The sequence below is a fragment of the Anopheles cruzii genome, chromosome 2 (assembly GCF_943734635.1).
Source record: "Anopheles cruzii chromosome 2, idAnoCruzAS_RS32_06, whole genome shotgun sequence".
Lineage (NCBI taxonomy): Eukaryota > Metazoa > Arthropoda > Insecta > Diptera > Culicidae > Anopheles > Anopheles cruzii.
Window position 1 is genome coordinate 11,655,265 of NC_069144.1, and position 24,975 is coordinate 11,680,239.

The following is a 24,975-nucleotide window of genomic DNA, read 5'->3' on the forward strand; positions in this document are numbered from 1 at the left end:
ATGCAACAACATGCAACAACATCATTCTACAACAACAACATGCAACAACAGCCAGAAAAACTCAATGTTTACAAAAACGACAGTGACTCCAGTTGGGACTACACGCTGGGTAAGGATGTTTTCTTCCTTTACTTTGTTCAAGTTTCTTTTTCCTTTTCGATATTCTCTCTTACATCTGTTTCCTCCAATTTTCCTCATCTTCTAATACGAAATATCTAAAAGCGAATATATTTATCTATATACGTATTGTGACACAACTTCTTTCCCCGCGTTCGAACTTACATACATTTCTTACCCTCTGTTGCTGCTGCGCGAATAAGAATTGTGTGTTTCATGATTTGTTCGTATCATTCGTTTGCCCCTCTTGTTTTTCTGTTGGTTCATTCCGCAGTTCTCCGTCACTCATTGGTTACTTACTACTGCCTTTTTTGAGTATCGTATTTTTTCGTTTTAACTTCCGCTACTCATTTCACTGTCTCCTTTTTTGCCCATTTCATCGTGCTCATTCACGTTTGTGTCCCATTGGTCTTCGCCTCTTTTGGACCACGAAAACCGCACTGATCCACCGCCGTGTGCGTTGCTTTACGTTTATGTGTACATCATATACTTTGCACGGTTCCTTCATTCTGCTACCACACACACACACAGCCACACGCCACAATAATAGTGTTCCCCGCGTTGTTGTTGTTGTGTCCGTGGCGTTTTTTTCCGTTCGTTATTAGAGTTGTTCCTTTTTCGAACAAAAAAGACCTCTAAACTCAAAGTTCCAACCGTCTGTTTTGGATTGCCGTGGCACCTTTCCGAGGCAGCGTTCGTGTTCTTAGACTAGCCACACACCACCATGTTCTTGTTTCGCTTGTGAGCGCCACTGCTTGGTTCTGCTTGCGCCATTGTTTCTTAGATTTAGTTTTCGACACAGGGTAGAGTTACGATCGCGCTTTCGGAATAACGGGAAGCAACACACAGACGCACACACTCCCACACACAGACACACGCACAGACACACGCACAGCTAGGTTTGGCCACTTCCTGTCCTCGTCAGAAAGATAATTGGTTCCGTCACAAGCTTCCGCGGGCAATTCGTTTGGATAACTCGCCCCGAGGCGGGCAAAACGGACGCATCGTGCGTGAGGACTTTTTTCGATTAAAACATGCCCAGAGATCGTCTTTATTGATTCCCCGTGTATTCCGGGTCCAATTTGTTGGCCCATCACAACACGGGGCCTTGATGCGCTGTCGCGTCGCTGCCCGCGGCAGCAGATGGCTTCCCGTCGTCCCGTCCCGTTGTTGACGTTCAATTAAAACAGATTCAATTTCGGACTTGCGGTCCGCGCGGGACTGGACATAGCAGAGAAATATGCAGTCACGAGATGTGAAATTCGATCTTGATTGAGCAATTAAAAGCTTACATCGAATCGGTGTGCGCAATCGGTTCGAGAATTGTGTGTTGGGCCGCCGGTGCCGCCGCCCCGGGGCCGGTTAAAAATAAATGGAAAGCAGAGCACGCCAAATCGGTTTACTGGGACGGCGGCCGGCAAACAAACAGATATTTTACCGGGGCCAAATTCCTTGCATCATCCTTGCTGATGGGGCCTAGGCGGCGTTCCCCCGATTCGATCCCCGATAGGGCGCGCCTTTTTGGTGGGTGATTGATGAGTGCACTTTGTGCCGAATTACTGTCCTCCGTTATCATGCGTGCCCTCAACCAGTAGTCATGTGTCAGGCTTTGCCAGCCCGTTGGCAACCTGTGTCGTAAAATGCATCAAAGAGTTGGGGGCCTATGCATTTTTCTGTCCCCCAAAAACTGCCTGCTTGTGGGTCTAATTTTAAGCACGCCACTTTGTAGTCAACGCGACTCGTCCGTCAATGTACAAAAACTCTTTCGATCCGTGCCGCGGGGCGGCGCGTTGACAGCTCCGATGACGGCGAGGTGGCCGACGCCAGGTCCTGAGATTGATGGCGGCGTATTTTGGACAAGCCAGAGCTCTACGTTACTGTGCGGGACCAACGTCAAACCGCGCGCACTCGAAGGTTGCTGTCGGTAGCCAGGGTCACTCTTGAAAATGCGATGCCGGGTTCGATGCGGAAGTATCAAAGGGCGGTCGAGGCAGAGGCGAGTCTGGAACCGTCTTTTGAATGGGTGTATTTACGTACAGCAGCAACAGGCGCGCGGATTGCATCGCTCTCGACCCCGATTCGCGCACGATTGTTAACGCTACGTAACCTTCTTTGCGTGACCGCAAAACGAGTTCACCCAAGTTGCAGCAATGGCCGGGTTGGATCGGGTCTCTCGCGCGGAACAGGGTCAGTCGCCGGTTGTGGTATGTGAAATATTCGGAGCCGTGTCTCTGAAACCCCGATTGCCTCACTGTTGTTCCCATTGGCTCGCTCTGCCATACGCATGCCGTGTATTACTTTACAAAAATAGATAACACACTGGGGCGGCGATGGCGGCGAGTGTTGTTATCACGACGCGCAAGTTTCGCACGCAAAACAGTCCGTCAGAACGAACGGCGCACAAATGGAGGCGCCTAGTCTCTGTCTCTCAGTCTCGGTCGCAGCGTCACGAAACTCGTTTTTGTGGGTTTAATGTTTCGTTGGACTCGTTGCGAAAGCATTTACCTCACGGCCCCGCATCAGTTGTTTTTAACTTGTTCGGAATCGAAACGTTTTTGGTGTGGAGTATGTGAATAAAGGCCGAGAACCTGGACGATCCCTTCCGTATCACTTTGCTTGGAGCACCCCCGATCTTGCACTCCCTCTCACTGTCCCCTTCTTTGGTCAAAGCTCTCAACACTATCTCTTCATATTTACTCATCCCATGTGCTTTTTATAAACAAAAAACCTGTGCCACCATTAGCATTTTCTTTTTTTGAGGTTGATGTTTTCGGTACTTTTATCATTTAGCAACTTTTATCTTTCTTCTGGTTGGCTATCGTAACGTTAAGCGGGGTAAACCAAGTTGTGGGTCTTCACTCTCAGATGTATCTAGTTTGCTTTGCAATTAACTTTTGCTCGATGGTTACGGTAACCGGTTACGAGAACCGGTTGCGAATCGTCCGTGACGCATGCTAATCGTAGTAAAAGGACGCATGCTTTTGAAGCACTTTTATGCATATTTGTACCCAAGGATGCAGCAAACCGTTCAATGTCCACTTGGGTTGGGTGAATCGGTCGGTTGGGTGAATTGTGATACTCAACCGTTTCAAAACCGACTTCGAACCGATTCGTAACCGATTTCGAATCTGTTTTGAAACGGTTCCCAAAGTGACGTCTTCGGATGCACTTTTATGCAATTTATCCGTGAACACTGGTTTTCAAAGGATCGGTGGCTGTGAGTTATCCATTGCGAATCATTTCGTTTGGACCAAACAGTACGACGGAACAAAGTAAGGCCACAACACTACACGACAAAACACGAAACAGCCATCCCGCTTCAACATCTTTTCGTCGCGTCGTCAGCATCCGATTCGGGTCCGGGAGCTCCGGGGCGGAAGTACCTGGAAGCGGAAAAATGGGATCACCATCGACCATCTACCGACTATTTTGATAAAAGCTCAAGGAAATCGCTTAAAAAGCCCGAACTTTAGTACTTCTTCTTAATATTTAAACTCTTTTTTGCACTCTGCCCTCTGACTCCCGGTCAAAGTATCAAACGCCCGCCACACATGCCACATGCCGCCAATACCATGTGTCTACATCTTGCATCCGTTTCCGCCATGTGTTCCGTTGCAGTGTACCTCACCAGTTGTATTAGTTTCTGTCGCTTTCCCCTTCTCTCTCTTTCTCTTTCTCTCTCTGTCTGTCTGTCCGTTTTTATCTTTCATTTTCATATTGCTATCAAATTACCACCACCGCCGGACTCCGCGCCTGTACAACACAGTGCTCCAGACAGTGGTCAATTCCCTCCCGGGGGACTGTCCACACTGTCTTATCTTGTTAGCCACCGTTTTTTCTCCCCCCCTCCGGTTCCCGCTTCTCCCGTGTCCCGCCGCCGCGTTTCACGCCCGAGTTTCCGAGTGCCTAAAACCAAGTTTCTAATTGGGATTTTTCTTCTGCTTTTCTTTCTTTTTTCATTACCGTTTCCGTTTCTCTCTCTCTCTCTCTCACTCTATGTTGTCTGCAAAAAAATTAAAAAACTTGCAAAAAAAATTGACTGTGCGCATCCATATTTGACTCTCTTACACGCACACACACACACATTGCGCAACACGCCACACGCCGCCAAACCCACGAATACACGATTTCGGTGAAAAATACGTTGAAAAAATTACAATCGAAACGCGCGCATAAATTCATGACACACCAAACGACACACGAAACGACTCCCCACTTTTCATACCCTCTCGCTACCCAATCACTACCTACCTACCGTGCTACCGGCCAATCGAACCACCACCGAACAACCTCCAACACACCTCCGAATAAATAAAAAACAAAAAACATTACACACAAAAAAAAAACACTCGAACGCAAACATGCCAAACCACAACCAAAAGTAGCCGCTACCACGGTCAAGGAGGTCGGTAACGGACGTTCGCCCCTGCTCCAGGATCCAACGCTCTTCGGTGGACGCCCACAGCCGTACAGTGAGTAGTTTTGCTGTTGTTTTTGATAAACACCGTTAGATAGTTAGTTAGATCGATTAGAGAGAGACCACACCACACCGAGACGATGATGATGATGATGATGATGGTCACCGAGCGCGCGCGTCCCGGAGTTTGTACCACCTACCTTTCCCTCCCAAAATTCGGCCGTCAGTGCGCCAGCCAGGGACGTCTTGGAACTGTACTGTCTCTGCTGCATGCTCTTTCTCTCTCTCTTTCTGTCTCTCTCTCTCTCTCTCTCTGTCTCTGTCTACCTTGCTTGTCTTTCTATTCAGGCACGTTACTCTCACTCTATGTTCTTCTTATTGCTTCTTATTGGCCAGCTCTATTCATCCTTTACGTTCGTTTGTTTGTTAAATAATACCCGTGTTTCTGTTCTTTAATTACACGTTCCAATCTCCGACTAATGCATCCGACGACGACGAGTCACGCTTTTCACCATTCATGCATCGCTCCCTGTGCAAGTCTCGCTGACTGACGGCCCCCTTGCGTTGATGGTCGGACACATTCCTCTCGCCGAAGAATGTCCGTTATCTCTGGAGGCGAAGGCGGGGTGCTGACACACACACAGACACACACACACATACACACAGACATCTTCGTTGGGATGGCAGCGTAATCCTCCCAATTGAAGATCCCGCGAGTCTCTTCTCTGCGAGTTCGAATCCCCGTTCCATTAATCTTTGGCTCGGTTTCAGGGCCAAATCGATGCACTTAAAACGCGCGTGGGTCGGCATTTCCATTGGCGCCGATCCTTGGTCCGAGGAATAGATTTTTTCAGTGGCGAATGGATGCCGCACATTTTTGGTCCAAAATTAAATTAGTTTCCAATCGTTCGCCGATTAGAGAGAGAGAGAGGTGGTGTGAGGCCGGCCTGGCCAACCCGTGGGTGGGTGTTGCTGCGTGTGAAAGTTGTTCTCCGGGTGGCCTCCTGGTTGGTGGCACTTGGGCAGGGCTCCGAAAACTGGTTCCGATTTTTTGCGCTGGGCGTTGGGCCGACTTGATGAATGGTGAATGGCAGGCCAGCGCCCAGAAGGGAACCAGTTCTCTAGCGAAACCCGAACTAACCGAGCCGAGGGTTACGGAAATCGGTTCAGCTGTGCTGTGGGCGATTCCACTGGCGGCAGGCCACCTTTCGTCCGTGGCGTAATCGTGGTGGTTAGAAGGTGGTTTGGATTGGAAACTGGGCCTCATAAATCTGCGGGGCCTAGTAATTTATTATTTTTTATTCGATTTCTATGCTAATAAACACCTCCCGCGCTGCTATGTGTGGCTGTGTTTGGTGCTCCCCTTACAAAGTATGGCGCCGTTTGTCTGTTTGCCTCAGGTTTTTTGCCCCAAAAATTTTTGTTAGTAACATTTTAAATGAAATTTTAAATGGTTGAACAACAATTGGTGTACCATTTTTAGGGAGTTATTCAGAAGAAAACTGAGGCCCGTTTAAGACGCCCACTTTAACACCATTGCACTTCGAATCCTCACGCGGGACAGCAGTGCACCACTGGCCGGGTTTTGAAAGAACACCTTTGCCAAACCAAGCGTAATTCAATAGATGTCACCCTTTCGCTGTTGTGGCCCGTGGCCCAAGTGCCTTGGTGTCAGGCCGCTGTCAATCAAAACGGAACCGGACGCGAAAAAAGCGGACGCGGCCCACCGGAAGCGTTTTGCCCCCCTGGGCATACGGTGTGCTGACGACGACGACGACGACGACGACGACGATGATGATGGAGATGGAAATGATTGAATTATAAAGCTCGACTGAACGGACCAACAAGGCCCCCGTAAGAGCAGACAGAGAGAGAGAGAGAGAGAGAGAACTTGCGTACGCAACGAACGTCATCTGTGAGTGGCCGTTGCCAATGGCTGGTCCTAGCTCACGGTCGCGCAGGATCGACCGCGCGCAGGTGAACAAGAGCTGTCAATCAGAGGCTGACCGGGGCGGAAAATGACCAACGACTACGATGACGTTGACGAGTTTAGAGGCAGGCTCTCTCTATTGTTGTGGGGACCCCTCAGTTGCAGTGCGGTTTCGATTGTTCTCGTCGTCGTGGTCCCATGGTCCCTAGTGGTGGCATTTTGACAATCTAATTAACACATTAATTTCCTGCGCGAGGGGCCAAACAAAGTGCCAGTCGGTGTCGATTTTAGTTATAATCCTAATCCACACACACAGTCCTATGATGATGATGGTGCCGATTATAATCCCGAGATTGATTATTCATTAGGCCTGTTCCGGTTCCCGGGCTTTCCAGGAGGGCACGGCTTTTTTGTTTTTGCTTGCAAGCCCACCAACCGATCCGTTTCGATCTGCTGCAGGCTGGCTGGCCTTCGATAAATTATGCAAACAATCGCGCACACACTCTTCTCCGATTGGTTCGCCGGTTTATCTAAATTCGACACCGTTACGTTGATTTGTTTTAAATTTGAGTTCGTTTTTCTGTCCCCCAAACCTGCTTGATAAGAGAACAAATTAATGGCCATTTTTTATGCACGCCACGTGTACCACCACGTGTGCCACGTGGTCTCATTCATTCCATTGCGCCGTTCCATGTAGCCCGTTGTTTATGCTTGATTTAATTATCTTCTTTCGGCGACCGATCAATCATGTATGTGTCTTTTCCCATTCACATTCGCGGTGGCCATATAATCGGCTTTCCACCGACGGACACACCGACATGGACACACACACACACACGAACCCACACCAACACCAATCCAGCGCGGGTGTGTACGCTCGAATAATCCATCGCTTTCTCGGCCGTCCCGTCGTCGCCCATTGTGTTCCTGCGCGCTGGTCTGTTGGTCACCGTTTTGGCTTAATTCTTTCGGTTCGTTCATAAGTTGCGCCTTATATAACATCTGTGCCATATTTAATCGATTCCCATTCCGAGTTTATGTAGCATTCTCTCGCTTCCTCTTCCGTGCCGCCGTGGTAAATGTCGAACTTATCGTTTACGTTTTTTTTCTTCCCATTCTCTACTTTCAGGTAAGTACCTTTCACCATCACAAACACCCTACAACGAGTATTCTCAACCTACTCAAGGAATCCGCTCAAGTAAGTAATGCAGTTCTTACCGAGTTGCTAGTTCCTGCACCCCCCTGCCCGCTGTCCGTCCTACAAGTCCGCTTCCACATTGCCATTGCCTCCGAGAATCTTTCTTTGTGAATCCGACGGCTGGCTCCGGGGAGTCCATTTCAAAAATATGAATATTAATCGGCACCCGTTTCAGGTGATGATTTACCCTCGCTCCGATCGGTTGGAAGTGTGCTCAAAATTCAGGCCAATCCTTGGAGAAGTTTTCGAGAAACGGATTAATCTGATCGATCCGGGAAAACTCGAAAGAGTACCCGTTCGGGTTCGCTATCGTCTTGGAAAGTAGTGACGCGCATAACGACCCCGCCGCCGGCCCACTTCGACTCCAACGGGGTGGAAATGTTGGAAAAGTTAAACGCGCCCAAGCGTGGCCAACCTTCGTGCTTGCTTGGCGCGGCACCCGAGGATGATGCACCGCAGATGCACCGGATCTCGGGCCGCGCCCTTACAGCTGGGGGCAATTATTTTTCCGTTCGATTACACCGTCCGGAACAACCGGGGCCGGACCGGCGGCATCGTGTGTGATAAGAAGCATCAAGTTGCCTCGGTCCCAGTTCCGGTCGGTCGGTTTTTGTGGTGTGTCTTTTCACACTTTACTCACACGGAAGTGTCCCGAGCCGAGCGAGCTCTGTCGCCTGTTGCCTAATCTTTTTATCTTACGAGTTCCTTACTGTGGTGGTGGTTGCTAAAAAGCGGACAAGTGGTCCGGGTACGTGAGTGTCCGGAAATGGTCAAAGTTGCGGTTCGGTCAGCAGCAGTTTTGTGACAAAGATAACGGACCAACCGACTGATCGACCGAACTTGCGGAGGACTTCCGGACTTCGAGTATGGCTATTGGCTTCGAAATCCGGACCATGGAAGGATTTAGGACCGGGGTAGGATTTAGTTATCGCCGATTCGGAGTTCTCGCGCCGATTTGACACCCGTCATACGTCGTATCAATCCATTCTTTCGAAAGTTTTCGGCGAAGGATTTTCAAATTTACGGGGTCATTACGGACACAAGGATCGTAAAACAAGCGCCGGCTCAGAGACGACGAACACACGAGAGCCACCGGTCCACGGTTTGTGTCACACAAACATTGCGAGCTGCGATAAGTTTTGAAATGAGAAAAGTTTCTCCCTAGTCTCGAGCTTCCGGTTCCGAGATCAAACTTGGATGGATGAGGTGGACTTTTGTGGGTGGGAAAATATAATTGACCACTTCTCTCGCAGTGTGCCGCCGCCTCAAATCCATCATCATTTTGGCGGATCAACCGTGCGCTGAGTTTTGAAATGTGCCCCGCCCGAAGAGTGTCCCGAAAGCGATCCCCGCGTTCCCGGACGCTCATTAATGAACCCCTCGGCCGCTCGGTCGAAGAGGGTCGAGGAATTGAAACGTAATCAAGAATAACATACGAGACTCCTGCCCGGCCACCGGTGAAAGATTGGAAAATATTTTTTTAACAGGAACTTTCCTTTCGAAGCCTGCGAAGCGGCAGAAGATTATATCCGTGTAGCCGCCCTACGGCGGCACGGTACGGTGCGTGTCCATTTCGGACGTATATCCGATTACTTTTCCGTTTCAAAATATTTTCCCAGCCAAAGAACACACGGTGTGGAAGGCCGGCAGGAGCAACCGACCGACCGACCGGCCGGCCGTGGCCACCACGAAATTGAATGATCAAAATATATATTGGCCAAAGCCCGGGACGGGGCCTTACACACCGCCACCACCACCCGGGAGTGCGGCCGGGCCATCGAAAATTTATGATGAAAGAAATCAAACAGCAAAAGCTCAATCATTTGCCACATCAAGCCGAGGCGGAGCGCACCGTAAAAGCGATAACAAATCAAATGCCCCGGCCGCCGGGGTGGGTTTTATTATTGATTTCTTGCGATAGCACCAGCACCAGACGGACCGCGTGTGTCCGTGAGGATGATGAAAGATTATCTTCTTCGAGACGGCAACGGCGAACATATTCCTCCGATGCCTTATTGCTTCCCTTCGTATGCTGCCGTGTGGGCCGTGGCATAAAAAGCGTTGGAAGCACACATAAAACCATTGAAAGCGCCGCGCGGTGCTGCTTCTCATTTTCGGCCCTCTAGAAACCGTCGTTGATCCGTCGATCCGGGCGCCCAAAACCCGCGTAATCGTCGCTTATCGGTCCGGGGGGTTGGGTGGCGATGATGAGTGTGATAAATATGATAGATCCGTTCCATATTTCCCCGCGGATGGCGTGGGCAATGTAGGATGGCTCCGGATTTACTCTCTCGCTGGCTGGCGCGTTCGATGCATATTGAAGTGTTGCTTTTAATGTGCACCAGCCAGCGCCAAAGTGGGGGTCGTACTTTCCGTATGTAATCCAATTCCGAACTAATCTAATCAGACCCCCAATGGTCAGGCTGGTATTTGTTTCTAAATTGATATTTATCCTCTTCCTGGCACTGCGCCGGATGCTGTCGGCACTGGCACAGGAAGTAGGGACTCGGTTCTTGCCAAGAGGAACCCCCGGTTCTTGAGGGACAAATTCTATTTAAAATCCGGGGAACGAGTCGATTGTCGGTTGTTGTTTCTATCGACTTCCGGAAGTAATGTTTACCGGACACACGACACCCATTATGCAAAACCAAACCGGCCCCGGGATCCGGAGCAGTGTTCCGGAATGCACCCATTTTTATGTGTGAGATTATCCAATCTCCACTCGGATTGTTTGCAGTTGGACACTCTGGTGCACAGAGCGCCCGATCCATCTGGAGACTCTTCGGGAGTAACTCAGCACGGTTGGGCAACATCTTCCGGTTGGCTGCACAATCCCGCCCCTGTCCGGTTACATTTTTAGACGAGTCTGCCTTGCCTTCGGTTCGGGCAGAGAAGCATTACGTGTTGTGTTATTGAATATTTTATTGATTTGTTGCTGCCGCAAGTCCTGTTGCTCCGAACCGAAAGGAACCGATATTACACGATGCCGGAATCTTGTGCCGTGCGCCGGTTTTTCCACTGACTTTTCTCTCGGTACTCCCGGTTTGTCGGGGAATAGAGCACAATTGATCACACCAGATTGTCAGGGAATGTGTCTCGTGCTTGGATGTCTCCCTTAAGGTGGACAATCCCTGCAGCACCGGGCACCCCAGGACATTGGGTTATGCATTAGTGTGTTGCATTTACATAAAACGCTGTTGTCAATGGTATAAATCCCACTTTTTCGTTCCATTTAAATGCACCTTTTGATGTGCCCCAAAACGGCTTTGGAGCGGTAATCCGATCCCTCTAATCGGATTATCGGGAGGAATTTATTAGAATTGTAAATTACTTTCCGTTGTGATCCTCCGCCCAAAAATGGACCCCCGAGTGATGACGCATCGAACTGAATGCGATTAATGCGGTTGAGATCGGTTTGAAAAAAGGGTTCTCGTTCGTTTTCTGTCTCTCTAAATTGGCCAATAATTACTCATCACGGATGAGTGTTCCAGCTGCTCCGGCCGCGTTCCTAGCGCGCACCGGTGACGTCCGCACTTCAACACACAGCTGCGGCCGGTTGGCGTGAAACATAAATATCCTCAACCACGGCGCACACGGGGCACACGGCGCACGTGCTCTGTGGGCCGGCCGCAACGCGCAACCACACACCGTGACCGGTTACCCAAACCTGCCATCAGCGCGTCCTCGTCACCCCGGTGGCGGCGGCGGCGGCAGCTAATTAGTGCAAAAATTGTGTCCAGTAATCTGCTGCTCTTTCGCCGACCGACCGCTTTCGGTCGCTTACGCGATCCATCATATTCTCACACAGACGATGGAGACGCCTGGTGCTTGACCGCGTCACCGACACAGTCATTTCTAATGGAATCCGACACTCGGTCGGCCGAGTTTTCGGCCCAAGCATAACAATCACACTTATCTGCTGCTTTCCCAGCAGCCAGGCTAATGGTTTAGCGATGGCCCCCGTCGTGTACCGTGCGATACTTTGTGTTTTAACCTCACCCGATCCTCGACAGTTCGACTCCAAAAATCCAATGTTTTTCTTTCATTACCGAGTAAGTCAACAACGGCCAAGGCGCCGGGCTCTTGAAAAGTTCCTGTGAAGGGTTCTTCGAAGGGATTCATTCATTCGCCTGTCAGGGCCCGGTGACAGCAGCCGGAGCTCAACCGGCAAGTAGCCGGCCCGTGGCAGGGCGCAATTTTGTAATCGCGAATAATTAATCTTTTCCGCAAAGAGATGTGTGTCCGAGAGGCGTGAACCGCGGGCCCGGGTGTGACGATTGGCGTCCTGCCCCCCGGCCCGGGTGCGACATTGTTGCCAAGTGCCGCTCTCTTCGGCGGTGGCGGAGTTTTTGCCATGTTCCTCCGGCTTCCGAGAGTGTCTCCAAAGTCACCATCGCGCGTTTTGACGTTTCGCTACGCTTCGGTGATAATTAATCAAATCGAGTGAATGAAACCCGGTTGACAGATGGTTGCGGCGCACGGTTGAATGTATCACATTACGACGGTGTTCCGTGGGAGTTCCGTTCCCTTTGCGCGGTTCCCCGATTACTTAGGACGTGTTGTAGAGTTCCGTGCAATTACACGGGGCCACCATTTATTAGCATCATTCACCGAAATCCACCTCCAATCGAATGTTAAAAACTTCCTTCCCACCGGAGGGCAAGATTTATGTTGCTGCTGGCAACGGCCGGCGAAACCCACCGTGTGCGAGTGGTTCCCAAGGTCATTGGAAAACGGAAATTCAGTTAATTGATTAACCGCAGGGCAGCGCGCCGACAACCGAACTTTCTACGGGGATTCTTTCGCAACTCGTCCACTTCTTGGGTCCGCCTTTCGGGGGCCATCTGGGAAATGGGAAGATATGCTTTTTTATGTTCTAGACACAGCCGACCGCCGGTGCCCTTTTTAAACCACCGGAAAGAGCAAACACACAAATTTTAATCACATTACGGCTCGTAAATTGGTTCGAGCTCGCTAACTTCTAGTATTTAGTTGAGAAGCCTAGCCCGCCAGCGTGGCCACCGGCAGCACCTGTTTGCGCCTCGCATGCAAAATAAATAGGGGCTAACCTGTTGTAGGGACCGTGTCCCGCCGTGTAACGGTCTCCATTTTCACAGGCAATTGGCCTCGGGAATCGTAACAGCTGCGGTTTCGATTTTGACGAGCTCGCCCAATCATACGCGTTCCAAGTTGATTTTCATGGTCCGACTTCTTGTCAGCAACCGGTGCGCCGGTTCATCGGAACTCGGAACGAAATAATTCAATCAAATGCTGTGCAAGGCTTCTCAGATTGTTTTCTCCCGGTTTTCCCGGGCACAAGCGGAGCGTGTGCAGCGTTTTCTTTCTGCTTTTTTTTGTACCCCGCGCTGTTGAAGCAAAAATTGAGCACGGCCGGGCCTTCCTATTTTTCTGCCTTATTCTCAATGTGCGCTGTTGTGAGTTTTTGTGCCCCGTGCCGTGGCAATCGATCGCGCTTGTTATGTTTTATGTTTCAGTCGCCGCCCGAGCCCGGAGCAGAATTTATCTACTTTTATTTGTGCACATGAAGTTCTGTCCTTATCTGACGGGGGGGTTCGACTTTTTCCAACAGAGCACACACACATCAGGCATAATCAGCATGATGAACGAAAACAGTGGCGGGCAAAACCACCCGAGGCGCACTCCAATCAGTTGAGGCACCAGTACACCTGCTCCACTGCCGATGCTGCTGCGCAAAGCCTTCAGAAAATAGATCCGCCCAACGTCTGCTGACATTGTTTTTCTGGCGGTCTCTCTCCCTCTCTCTGTGTGTGGCTATGTAAATGTAGCCAAATATAATCATACAATCTCATGATAAGTGCTTCATATTCGTTCGAGACGATGCACACACGCTGGCTGGCGGCATCGTGCGGAGCATAAATTTGTGAGCACCACCGACACCGCCAAGAAGCACTTTTCTGCACCCCACACACGGGCGTAACTTCAGTGCCGCTGCAGCAGCGGCAGGTATCCGCTTATCCGTACACGATGCGATGGATTTTCTTCTCGTCCGAAGGTGCCCCGTTTTTTGCGCTGCTTATCAGGCGGACGTGCACTAGAAGTTGTCGAAAGTAAGTGGGTCAATCTGTTGGAGGTTGGTCGCCACTTAATGGAAGCCGCCGTGTGGCGGATGAAGGCAGCATTACCAGACCAGACCGACACCGCCCAAGAAGGAGAAGGAGGTTTGTTTTCACTTTCGCTGCTCGTTCGCTGCTTTTGGGGGGCCGGGTTGCTGCTCCCGGTTAATGTTCGGGTGTCCCCCTAATGGTTGACAATTGCGGGTGACGGTGAGCGTGGCGCGGAGCAGGATGTGTTTTGTCATTTTGCTAGTAGGCCAGCGGAATGGCCAATCGTTATGCTCTCGAAGGAGGGCCCCAACATTAGCCATTACAATCGGGGTTCGTTTCGGGATGTTTTTGGAATCATTCAACTTGCTTGCTGATGAAGCTGTTTGATGGTAATGATAATGTGAGATGGAGCCCTGGACGGGCGTTCCCTACAAATGACTCCGGAACGAAACGGCCACCTTAATGTGGTCCAATAATGTTCCCCATTTGTAGGGGGTTCCGTAACATGATTAAAGGTTTGCCGGCGGGGAGGGATACACCTTCAATAAATCAATCGTGTGAAATCGTGTTCCTGCGCCGGCGGTTCCTCACGCTACTGAAATATGATCCTCGCCACCCGACCGGCCGGCCAGATGACAAACTCTTTCCCATCGCAACTCGTCACACTGCACAACACCGCGGTGGCAAATTTGCATCCATCAAACCACGGCACGGCGGCGACACGACCGACAACCGACCGACTGACGGGTCCGAGAGAGGAGTCCCAAAGGCTATTTCTATCCGCGTCTGTGTCGCTCACTTAACAAACGACGCCGGTCGAGAATGGCAAAGTTTAATTCATATTTCATGCAGCGGACATGTTTATTTATATGAATTTAATCTGATGAACCGTGTGCTTGCCGTACATCGGGAGAAGTGCACTGCTGCTGCTGCTGCAACCCGGTTCAGTTCTGCCTTTTCCTCTCTTTCGGGGTGTTCGCCAAAAACCACTCGCAAAACACACACGCACACACACACAGCCATATATTTTATTCTGATTTATGAACATTATCTGACGGATTATGATGTCGTTTTAATTCATCGACAAAGCATGCTCCGAAAGCAGCGGACCGCCGCCGCCGCCATGTCGCATGTTTTTGCTGCCAAACCGTTTTAATGGAGATCCGTTCGACAGGCACCACCGGCACCCGGTGGCAGATCAAGTTGAGCACTTACCCCGCCACACACACACACACACGGCACACCCAGAGTGCTGGAAAAACACGGACTTTGGTGGTGGAAATACATATTTTCACAACTTGATTGATGGCGCACAGCGAATGCTTCGGTGTGTTCGATGGACTCCCAAGCATCGCCCATCGCCCGGCCAACCCAGATGGATGGAAGCTCTAATCTCGAGAGCAATCGAGCAGAGAGATGCCAGAGCGAAATGGTTCTTCTTTCGATGAGACCGGGCGGCCGGCGGAGTCTGTCTTTAATGGCTTTAATCCTGTTTATGGGGCTTTTTTTATCAGTTTTCTTACACAAATCCTTGTACGGCGGCCGCCGCCATACCGAAGCAGGAGGTTTTTGGTGTGTTAATTCACATTTGTTTCTCTCTCTCTCTCTCGGCTTCGGCACGGCTCCATTCTTCATCAACTGCTGCGCGCCTCCTGTCACAACAAGCTTCTGCGTGAGCCCCCATGTCTACTTTGATCCGCCACCGCCCCGTTATTTGCCACCGTTACTTTGATGACTTTCCCGAGCGCGAGCGCTAAAGTTTCTCGTTGTGTGTTCAGCAAAAAAAGTCCGAGACGAGGGTCAGCAGCCACGGCGAAACTTTTCCCAACCGACCGACCTACCCGGGTGATGGCTGCAATTTAGAATACAATTTGCACAAAATTTTACCTGTGTCCCTGTGGGTGAATTGGGTGGACATTTTGAAAAAAAGAAGCGGAACGGAACCGGAACTCGGGTTTAATAAACTCCGGGGAAAACTTCTTCACACCCCATTTCTGGGTATCCTTGGCATGTGACGCGCGCAAGAGGATAAACTTTTGTAGGCCGCGCGCTTTGTCAAGGACCCGCTGCTGCTGCTGCTGGGCTTCCTGACAGATAAAACTAAGTTAAAATGAGGCTTTCTTTTTCGAACCCGAAACCGCGCCGCCGGGTCCAGTGTGCAGGTGTTGTAACGTAACTTTATGACCATTTTATCACGTTTCGGGCGGCTCGGGGGATCCACAACGAGATTTGTGTATCAGATTTCCGGCTCGCGCCGGCTCAAAAGTCCCGCGCGCGGGGATTATCGTCTCCCGTAAGCCGCCAGGATGGAACTCGCAAAGTTTCGGACGACTTTATTAAACATGATTTGATCCCCGCGGCGAATCGCGGATCGGGAACCGTGGCCGACGTGTGCGCGTGCCAAGAATTGGGCGGGACTCTTCTACTACTGGGAACGGTAAAATTTGTCATTCATTCAACTTCTGCCTCTGCCTGCCAAAAAGAGGGTGGTTACGGGCGGAATAGTTTGGCTTGTGGCTGGCTTAATTTGCCGCTCGCCGCTAGGAGTGACACGGCGTGGCGTAGAAAATTAATTGTCCGCTTCACGGGATCCATCACACCCTTTGCGATCCTTCTGCACCATTGGCCGACAATACTTCGGTCGGGCCGTCCCTAGTCGTGTCGGCCTCAGGGCACCTGGGGGGAGGAGCAAAATCTCCGCGCGATGGCCAAGCGAAAGCTGAAACCAAGGATTTGAATAAAGAAATTCGCCCGGGTTGGAAAAATGTTGATTTTTCACAACTATCTGGAAATGGAAGAATGGGAATCTGCAACCGGTCGTCGCGACTTGGTGGTGGTTTCCGCTTACTTTTTATAAGCTCCAGCGCTGCCAGTTGCATTGTTCTTGGTCTGTCTTTACCACAATTTATAGCCTCTCGCCGCCACACCGGCCGGTGCGCTCGGTGTGTTGAATGAGAAAATTACGTACCCAGCATCCCGGTGCCACAGCAGCCCGGATCGGATCCGAAGCGCATAGCACCGGAAATGGGAAAACGCCGGCACCGGAACGCGATCGTTTGTGTTTTTTGCGTTGCGCCAATTTGCTGCTTTCAGTTCCTTTACTGGGGTGCTGCTCCGTTGTGTTGTCGGTAGCCACCGACCAATTAATATCACGCTGAATTGTATTGAGCTCCGCTCTGTGTACGGTGTAATCCCCGCTTCCGGCCGTGCACGGAAGGAGGGACTGCAAGTCAGTAATCCCGGGCACAGTCAGTATGGTGGTGCCGTACCACCGGGTGGCGCACATTGGAAGCACACATTTGTTATCGCCGGGTACCCGGGCACCGGAAGTAACTCATGAAAACTAAACAAATCCGCGATAGAGCGCGACGGAAGTGCACAACAAATTACCGTGACCGTAACGACGGTGCAGAGGCGCTGGCGAATACGGCTACCGGCGAAGCTCTGGGGTCTCAAAGGATGCAGCATTTCAAACGGAATCGTAATCGGTCGGTGAATGAGAAGTTAAGCTATGGTTTTAAGCCCCTTCTTTGGTGAAATAAGGCCCCAAAATACCGACTCTTTGCTACCGAAGCTCACTATTTATTGACCCACCTATTAGTTTAAATCGGAAACATAAACCTTGTTTTAATAGTTTTTAAATTAGGTTTTGAGTACTTTATTGTACCGGTTTTTTTGGGTTAACTTTATTTGCTGTCGATTGCAGCAGAATTGAAAATTTTGCGAAGCGGAACTACTTCTGAAACGGAAGTCCTCCATTTTCCACTCGGTTGCTGTGTTCGGTGTTTTTTGTTGCGGACTTTTCTCACACATTTTAAGCCACACACAATCGCCGCGAGGATGAAGAAGTTTCTCGCCCCACCAGCCCTGCGCTGACAAGTGGAACTCGTGTTCCACTTTCTGGCACCAGGGTGGTGGGCCGTTAAGCGAGCATTATTTCATTAACACGCGCCCGGTCGCCGCGCAAATGGTTGCGGCCCATTGGGCGAGCAGCGAGGAGTTACGTAAATCCCATCCAGTGCACTCCGGGAAAAAGGATTTACCCCGACTCGCGGACGCTCGAATACGCGCAAGGCAGGGACCGATTAAGGATGAAAATATTCCCCGTTAAACGCGCGCGCCAGCTTCTCATGCGCGATTATCCTCTCACCGTGGCCCCGAGTTAAACGATCGCATTATGCATCGACGCGTTCCGAGAGTAATGCTCTGCGCCCCATCCCCTTATGTCGGGGGCTCTTGTGTCGGGGCTGCATCCTTCTGGCCGGCAGATCCTTAATCAAACTGTTGCAACGGACGTGATATTTGGTGCGGCGATAAAGGCAAAAGGGCTCTAAGCCACACCCGAGAGCCAGCCACTCTGTGTGTGTGTGTATACGGGGAGACTCAAAAGTCGTCCTCATGGCCCGTCCGGAGCACATTTTCCTTCTTCATTGTTTCCTCCTTTCTACGGCCCGAGAGCAGGGGCCCGCGGGTGACTCAAGTGGCGTTCTTCGATGGGTGATGTGAAGAGGTATGTTGTCTGCTGCGCGCAAAAGGCAGTTAGCGACGGGCGACCTCAAATAATGGTCCACTCGACAGCATCTTATGACATTTATTATACTCTCTCTCTCTCTCTCTCTCTCTCGCTCGGGCGCGGGCTTTTATCAATTCCATTCTCGATAAAACGCCATTCAATCAACGGCGGAATGTCCTTTCGCTGGTTGCTGTGCGGTTGTTGACTGCACCATTTTCTGCAAATAATTTTAACACCAATTCGAGAATCATTTCTTGTGCTCTCTAGGTTGGGAAGGCCCCCCCAAAACGGAGGGTGTTCCGCCTTTCCATGGTGCATACATACGCTGGGTCGAAACTTTTCAAGAGTCACGTATCTGGAGCTCTCTCATGGCAACAGGCTTTTGAGGGAACTCGCCGCTGAGCTGAACACAAATTGTGAACAAACCACACACAGAGAGACGTTGTGGACAGAGAATTAGTTGTAAACACGCTTCGCCAACACCACCATCGGTGTGGCACGTGATCGAGCCCCGTCGATGTCCGCAACTTTAGTAACAGGACACTTTGGCACTCCTTTCTCCGGGCTCTGGACTTCAATCAAACGTGATCAACCGGCCGTGGGCCGCGCATTGCACTGAGCAGAGTTCGGTAAAGTTCGAAACTCTTCACGTTGGCGCATCGTGCGTGGGCATCGTTCTCACGGAAACGTTCAAATTGGACCCGGGACTGTTTCGGCTGCACTTCCGGTTCAGGAACGCGCTCTTTACGTACGGTCGGTCTCTCGAACTCTAATGGCAATAATGACTGATGCTGGTGCAATGAAAACTAGATGACTAGCAAAGAAGGATTGCCGATGCACATTTGGATGTGGATTGAAAACTGACAAATTTAACCACAAAAACACACCCGGCCCTTGACGTTGGCCCAGAGCCGTGAAGAACCACTTGAACCACTCGAAATCGGATACCATTGCCGGGGAATGCTATCAATCCGCGCAGCCGGGAGGGGGGGGTTTCGAGTGAATTCTTTCGCAATAGCTCTCAGAATGCAACGGGATCACCGCCCAATTGATTGATGGATGATGGGTTGAATGATATTGTTTATCGAACGCTGTCCGTAGTTTGCAAATAAACCATTAAGGCATCTGGACTTTGCTTAATCTGAGACTGAGTAATTGATGTTTGTGCTTTTGACACAGTTTCTCTAAACCATTTCTGTGAGCCTGAGAGCCCTTGAATGTGTCGGCCTTGGCCAACCTCATAATTAACTATGGTGGTGCCTCTGTGGGAATCGCCGTTCCCGTGGCCCGGGTGTTGTCCCCCTTCTGTTTGGGAGATAAATCGTTGGTTGTTCTTTTTTTTGTCGGGCTCATTAGTTTTCTAATCCATTTCGGTCTGCCATTTCGGTTCTTGAACGGAACCCGCTCTCTCTGGTGGTAGACGCGGGCGCAGAATAGATTGTGCACGTACGGTGACTGTGACGCCACTGCGAAAATGGCTATCGATTCATCTTACGCCATCTTCGTGCTGCTGGCGACCGACACGAATTTTGTACTCCCGTCGCTCGCCTGAGGTTGACTCTTGACAATGGAAACCATCCCAATACCCGGTTCCATCCTCCCACTGTGGCTCCTCTATCCTTACGCCCTCTTTTTGGTTCGAAACATTTAGCAAGTAAGCAAATAGAGTCCTCGGTAGAGTCCTTGGCGCGCGCGCGCGCGTGTCATTGACACACGAGCACATTCCTGAAGGATTAATGGCAATTAATTTTGTTTGTCTCCGTTGCAGAACCCGCTCTGCTAGGGGCTGGCGGAGGAAATGGGTTTCCACCGAACTTTTCGCCACCGGATTTCCATCCGTCGGAAAACTGGAAACCGGCCGCGGCCGGGACGCACGTCGGGCTGATGAAGGACCCACCGCTGCCACGGAACGGACCGACCAACTTCATCCAGCCGACACAGCAACAGGTAAGAGGCGCTGCCGTTTCTCTAGTAATTACACCGCTTTTGTGTGGCCATTTGCTGCGTGCCTTAAATGTCGTGCCGATGGAGGCGCATGGTGGCCCACACAAAGGCGAATTCTTTTATCATCAAAAAATATCGGTTTCGACTAGCAGGCCCGATAATGACCCGCATTCATCGGCAGCGAAGCGCGTAATTCGAATGCCGAACGTAATGCTGGTGCTTTAATCGACGAGTTTAATCCCGGCAGCCTGTGCTCCCGGGTTCGCTTTTAAAAGCGCAATAATTTTATCGATTTTTTCTCTTTTGTTTCTGGCGTGTCCACAGGGGGCAGTTATGATGGTTTACGGGCTCGATAACGGAACGGCCAACACCGATAAGCTGTTCAACTTGTTCTGCCTGTACGGCAACGTGGTCCGGGTAAGTAGGCAACAGCCGGCCCAATAAAATGAGCCGAAAAAAAAGCGAGGCGACAGCATTCCGATTCCGAAAGCCATCTCATTCGTGTCACTCGAGAAGGAAACTTATTTCCGCGTGCGCGGCGGCCGCACCGACGAGTACCGTGCGCAAACCGAGCATTGGGCGTTGTTGGGATTAAAAATACCAATCACACGATGGCGGCGGCGGCGAAGGCCCGGCCCCGGCTCTACTATCACAGGTACCGAGAAGTAATTCTCGAAATTTGAAACGACCCCAAGCAAGCGGCGGCCGTCGCAGCAGCCGCCGCCGTGGTTTCGTAATTAAGATCCGTGTCGGGCCGGATTCTTTAAACCCCTTCGGAAATGGTGGCCGCAACCGCCGCCGCCACCATCGGAGTCGGGGAAGCTAATGGTAACCAATTAGTTTACATTTTATGGCCTGTCACTCAAGCGACTGTCAGGGAGTGAAATGATTCTGTTTGTTTTTGCCAAAAGCCGAAAAAAGTAGTGCAAAAAACATGATGCCACATTCATAAATCAGCAGCGAAGAATCCCTTCGTAGAAGATGAACCGTAACAGTAACCACCGACCTTTGGGCGGACAGGAGCGCGACCGCACACAGGAAGTGGCCCAAATAACTGCGGTGACCAGTTCGGTTCGAAACGCTGATGAGACACGTGGTAGTGCTCGAAGCCAGGAATTTCCACGTAAGCTCTAGAATGATCAATGGCGCGATCGCATCTCCCTTCGGTCGTGCCGTTAGTTGGCAGCCATTTTAGGTTATTTGTTTCGGCAAAGCATCGGCTTTGGTTTGTGCGCCATCACCGCCCTGCAAGTGGTCTTTTTCAGTCCATTTTCTTCAAAGTGGTACGTTCTCTTTCGAAGGACATCGGTAAAAGCCACCGCCGGACGATTTGAAAGATATGAAATCCCGAAAAAGTTGGTATTTTTCGTTGCCACTGAACGTGCAGCAGCTGGTGGCCGTAAACATTGGCCAGCAACTTTGCTATATAAGGACAATAGAACATGGAGCGGCAGAACATGGAAAATTCAAATAAGAAACACGCGCGCACCGCACAATCCGGCACGGAAATGGCACCGTTTGCGACGAGTGGGAAGTAGCAATCCCGGATAGAAAATCCAATCGAAAAGAAGGAGTGCAACAAGAAGCATTCCCGGCAGCCGCTGCCACCCGGCGAAGGGTCCGGGGCCCGGAACCGGAACCGGAAACTGGAACCGAACAAAAGAGAGGCTGAGAAAAATTGGTCGGGAATTGGACGAAAATTTGAAACCCTCGGTTTTTGTGACCGGGGAACGGATCCGGCTTGGTCTCCACCGACCATAAGATAGACATCATTGTCAATTTTACACACTTTTTGCACCGGTGGCGTCCCTTTCGAATGGGGCAGAACAGCTGACGCTAGGTCTAATTTTCAAAACTGATTCAAAGCGATCAGAGAACAAAACCTCATTCTGATTCCCGGGGTCCCTTCAGAGAAGGACGTTTGCTGAATACTAAAGAGAAAGACAGAACAAGGGTGGTCGTGTAATTTAATGCAATTTTCGTGTGTTTCTAAAAAGGACACCCGGGGGGGGGGGGTCGTTCCAAAATCCGAGTGGCCGAGTTTTCTCAATTTTACAGTCACGTTATGGTGCTGCGCACTAAACGAGGACCAGTTCAGTGGCAATCATACTTTAGACAATATTCTTCTTTCGACACGGACGGGACCTTCCACCTGGGGAAAAGAGCGCCTGGCCGGGAGTTGGGTCTGTTGTGCGAGATCGTGCACCGAACGATCGTGCTCACTCGTCGCTACGAATCATTTCAATCACAATGATTTATATCGCTTCCTTCGGACCGAAAGAACGAAAGATTAGCCCCCCTCGAAAGACGAGTCCCGGTCGTCCCTCCGATGCGAATCAAGAACGAACGAATTCCCGTCTGCCATTCGATTGGAAGAGCGAAAGCATTCTTGTCGCGCTTGGCCGCACCGAGTCGCCGGGGCCGGGGCGGTTCTAAGCTACACGCATCGTGTCGCCCGAAAATGGGAGTTGCTGAAAATAGCCCCAAGAACGGCCAGCTGGCTGGCTAGGATAGATGGATGGGTTGGACGTCACCCAGCGCGCACCACGAGCAGGGAGAGAGGGCCAATAATTAATTTCATTCCACCATGACGACGGGGACACACCATTGTGATGTGGTGTTGGGCACACAAAAAACACATTCTCTGACACGGGACATCCCGGGAAGCTCTGGCGCAGACCTCTCTCTAAGCCTCCCTTAGTGATAGCGCTCAAGCTAATTGAGTGTTGCATCGACGCGTTCCGAGAGTAATGCTCTGCGCCCCATCCCCTTATGTCGGGGGCTCTTGTGTCGGGGCTGCATCCTTCTGGCCGGCAGATCCTTAATCAAACTGTTGCAACGGACGTGATATTTGGTGCGGCGATAAAGGCAAAAGGGCTCTAAGCCACACCCGAGAGCCAGCCACTCTGTGTGTGTGTGTATACGGGGAGACTCAAAAGTCGTCCTCATGGCCCGTCCGGAGCACATTTTCCTTCTTCATTGTTTCCTCCTTTCTACGGCCCGAGAGCAGGGGCCCGCGGGTGACTCAAGTGGCGTTCTTCGATGGGTGATGTGAAGAGGTATGTTGTCTGCTGCGCGCAAAAGGCAGTTAGCGACGGGCGACCTCAAATAATGGTCCACTCGACAGCATCTTATGACATTTATTATACTCTCTCTCTCTCTCTCTCTCTCTCGCTCGGGCGCGGGCTTTTATCAATTCCATTCTCGATAAAACGCCATTCAATCAACGGCGGAATGTCCTTTCGCTGGTTGCTGTGCGGTTGTTGACTGCACCATTTTCTGCAAATAATTTTAACACCAATTCGAGAATCATTTCTTGTGCTCTCTAGGTTGGGAAGGCCCCCCCAAAACGGAGGGTGTTCCGCCTTTCCATGGTGCATACATACGCTGGGTCGAAACTTTTCAAGAGTCACGTATCTGGAGCTCTCTCATGGCAACAGGCTTTTGAGGGAACTCGCCGCTGAGCTGAACACAAATTGTGAACAAACCACACACAGAGAGACGTTGTGGACAGAGAATTAGTTGTAAACACGCTTCGCCAACACCACCATCGGTGTGGCACGTGATCGAGCCCCGTCGATGTCCGCAACTTTAGTAACAGGACACTTTGGCACTCCTTTCTCCGGGCTCTGGACTTCAATCAAACGTGATCAACCGGCCGTGGGCCGCGCATTGCACTGAGCAGAGTTCGGTAAAGTTCGAAACTCTTCACGTTGGCGCATCGTGCGTGGGCATCGTTCTCACGGAAACGTTCAAATTGGACCCGGGACTGTTTCGGCTGCACTTCCGGTTCAGGAACGCGCTCTTTACGTACGGTCGGTCTCTCGAACTCTAATGGCAATAATGACTGATGCTGGTGCAATGAAAACTAGATGACTAGCAAAGAAGGATTGCCGATGCACATTTGGATGTGGATTGAAAACTGACAAATTTAACCACAAAAACACACCCGGCCCTTGACGTTGGCCCAGAGCCGTGAAGAACCACTTGAACCACTCGAAATCGGATACCATTGCCGGGGAATGCTATCAATCCGCGCAGCCGGGAGGGGGGGGTTTCGAGTGAATTCTTTCGCAATAGCTCTCAGAATGCAACGGGATCACCGCCCAATTGATTGATGGATGATGGGTTGAATGATATTGTTTATCGAACGCTGTCCGTAGTTTGCAAATAAACCATTAAGGCATCTGGACTTTGCTTAATCTGAGACTGAGTAATTGATGTTTGTGCTTTTGACACAGTTTCTCTAAACCATTTCTGTGAGCCTGAGAGCCCTTGAATGTGTCGGCCTTGGCCAACCTCATAATTAACTATGGTGGTGCCTCTGTGGGAATCGCCGTTCCCGTGGCCCGGGTGTTGTCCCCCTTCTGTTTGGGAGATAAATCGTTGGTTGTTCTTTTTTTTGTCGGGCTCATTAGTTTTCTAATCCATTTCGGTCTGCCATTTCGGTTCTTGAACGGAACCCGCTCTCTCTGGTGGTAGACGCGGGCGCAGAATAGATTGTGCACGTACGGTGACTGTGACGCCACTGCGAAAATGGCTATCGATTCATCTTACGCCATCTTCGTGCTGCTGGCGACCGACACGAATTTTGTACTCCCGTCGCTCGCCTGAGGTTGACTCTTGACAATGGAAACCATCCCAATACCCGGTTCCATCCTCCCACTGTGGCTCCTCTATCCTTACGCCCTCTTTTTGGTTCGAAACATTTAGCAAGTAAGCAAATAGAGTCCTCGGTAGAGTCCTTGGCGCGCGCGCGCGCGTGTCATT

At 50.8% G+C, this 24,975-nt stretch overlaps 1 protein-coding gene across 1 annotated transcript; it reads left to right on the forward strand.

Annotated features, from left to right (window-relative positions):
• LOC128278428 (heterogeneous nuclear ribonucleoprotein L-like) lies at positions 1 to 24,455 on the forward strand. Its single transcript, XM_053017157.1, has 5 exons — positions 1 to 109; positions 7,594 to 7,662; positions 20,030 to 20,208; positions 20,530 to 20,622; positions 24,447 to 24,455. Exons 1-5 carry the CDS (start codon positions 1 to 3, stop codon positions 24,453 to 24,455), a joined length of 459 nt encoding a protein of 152 aa, XP_052873117.1.
• The last annotated feature ends 520 nt before the right edge of the window (positions 24,456 to 24,975 follow it).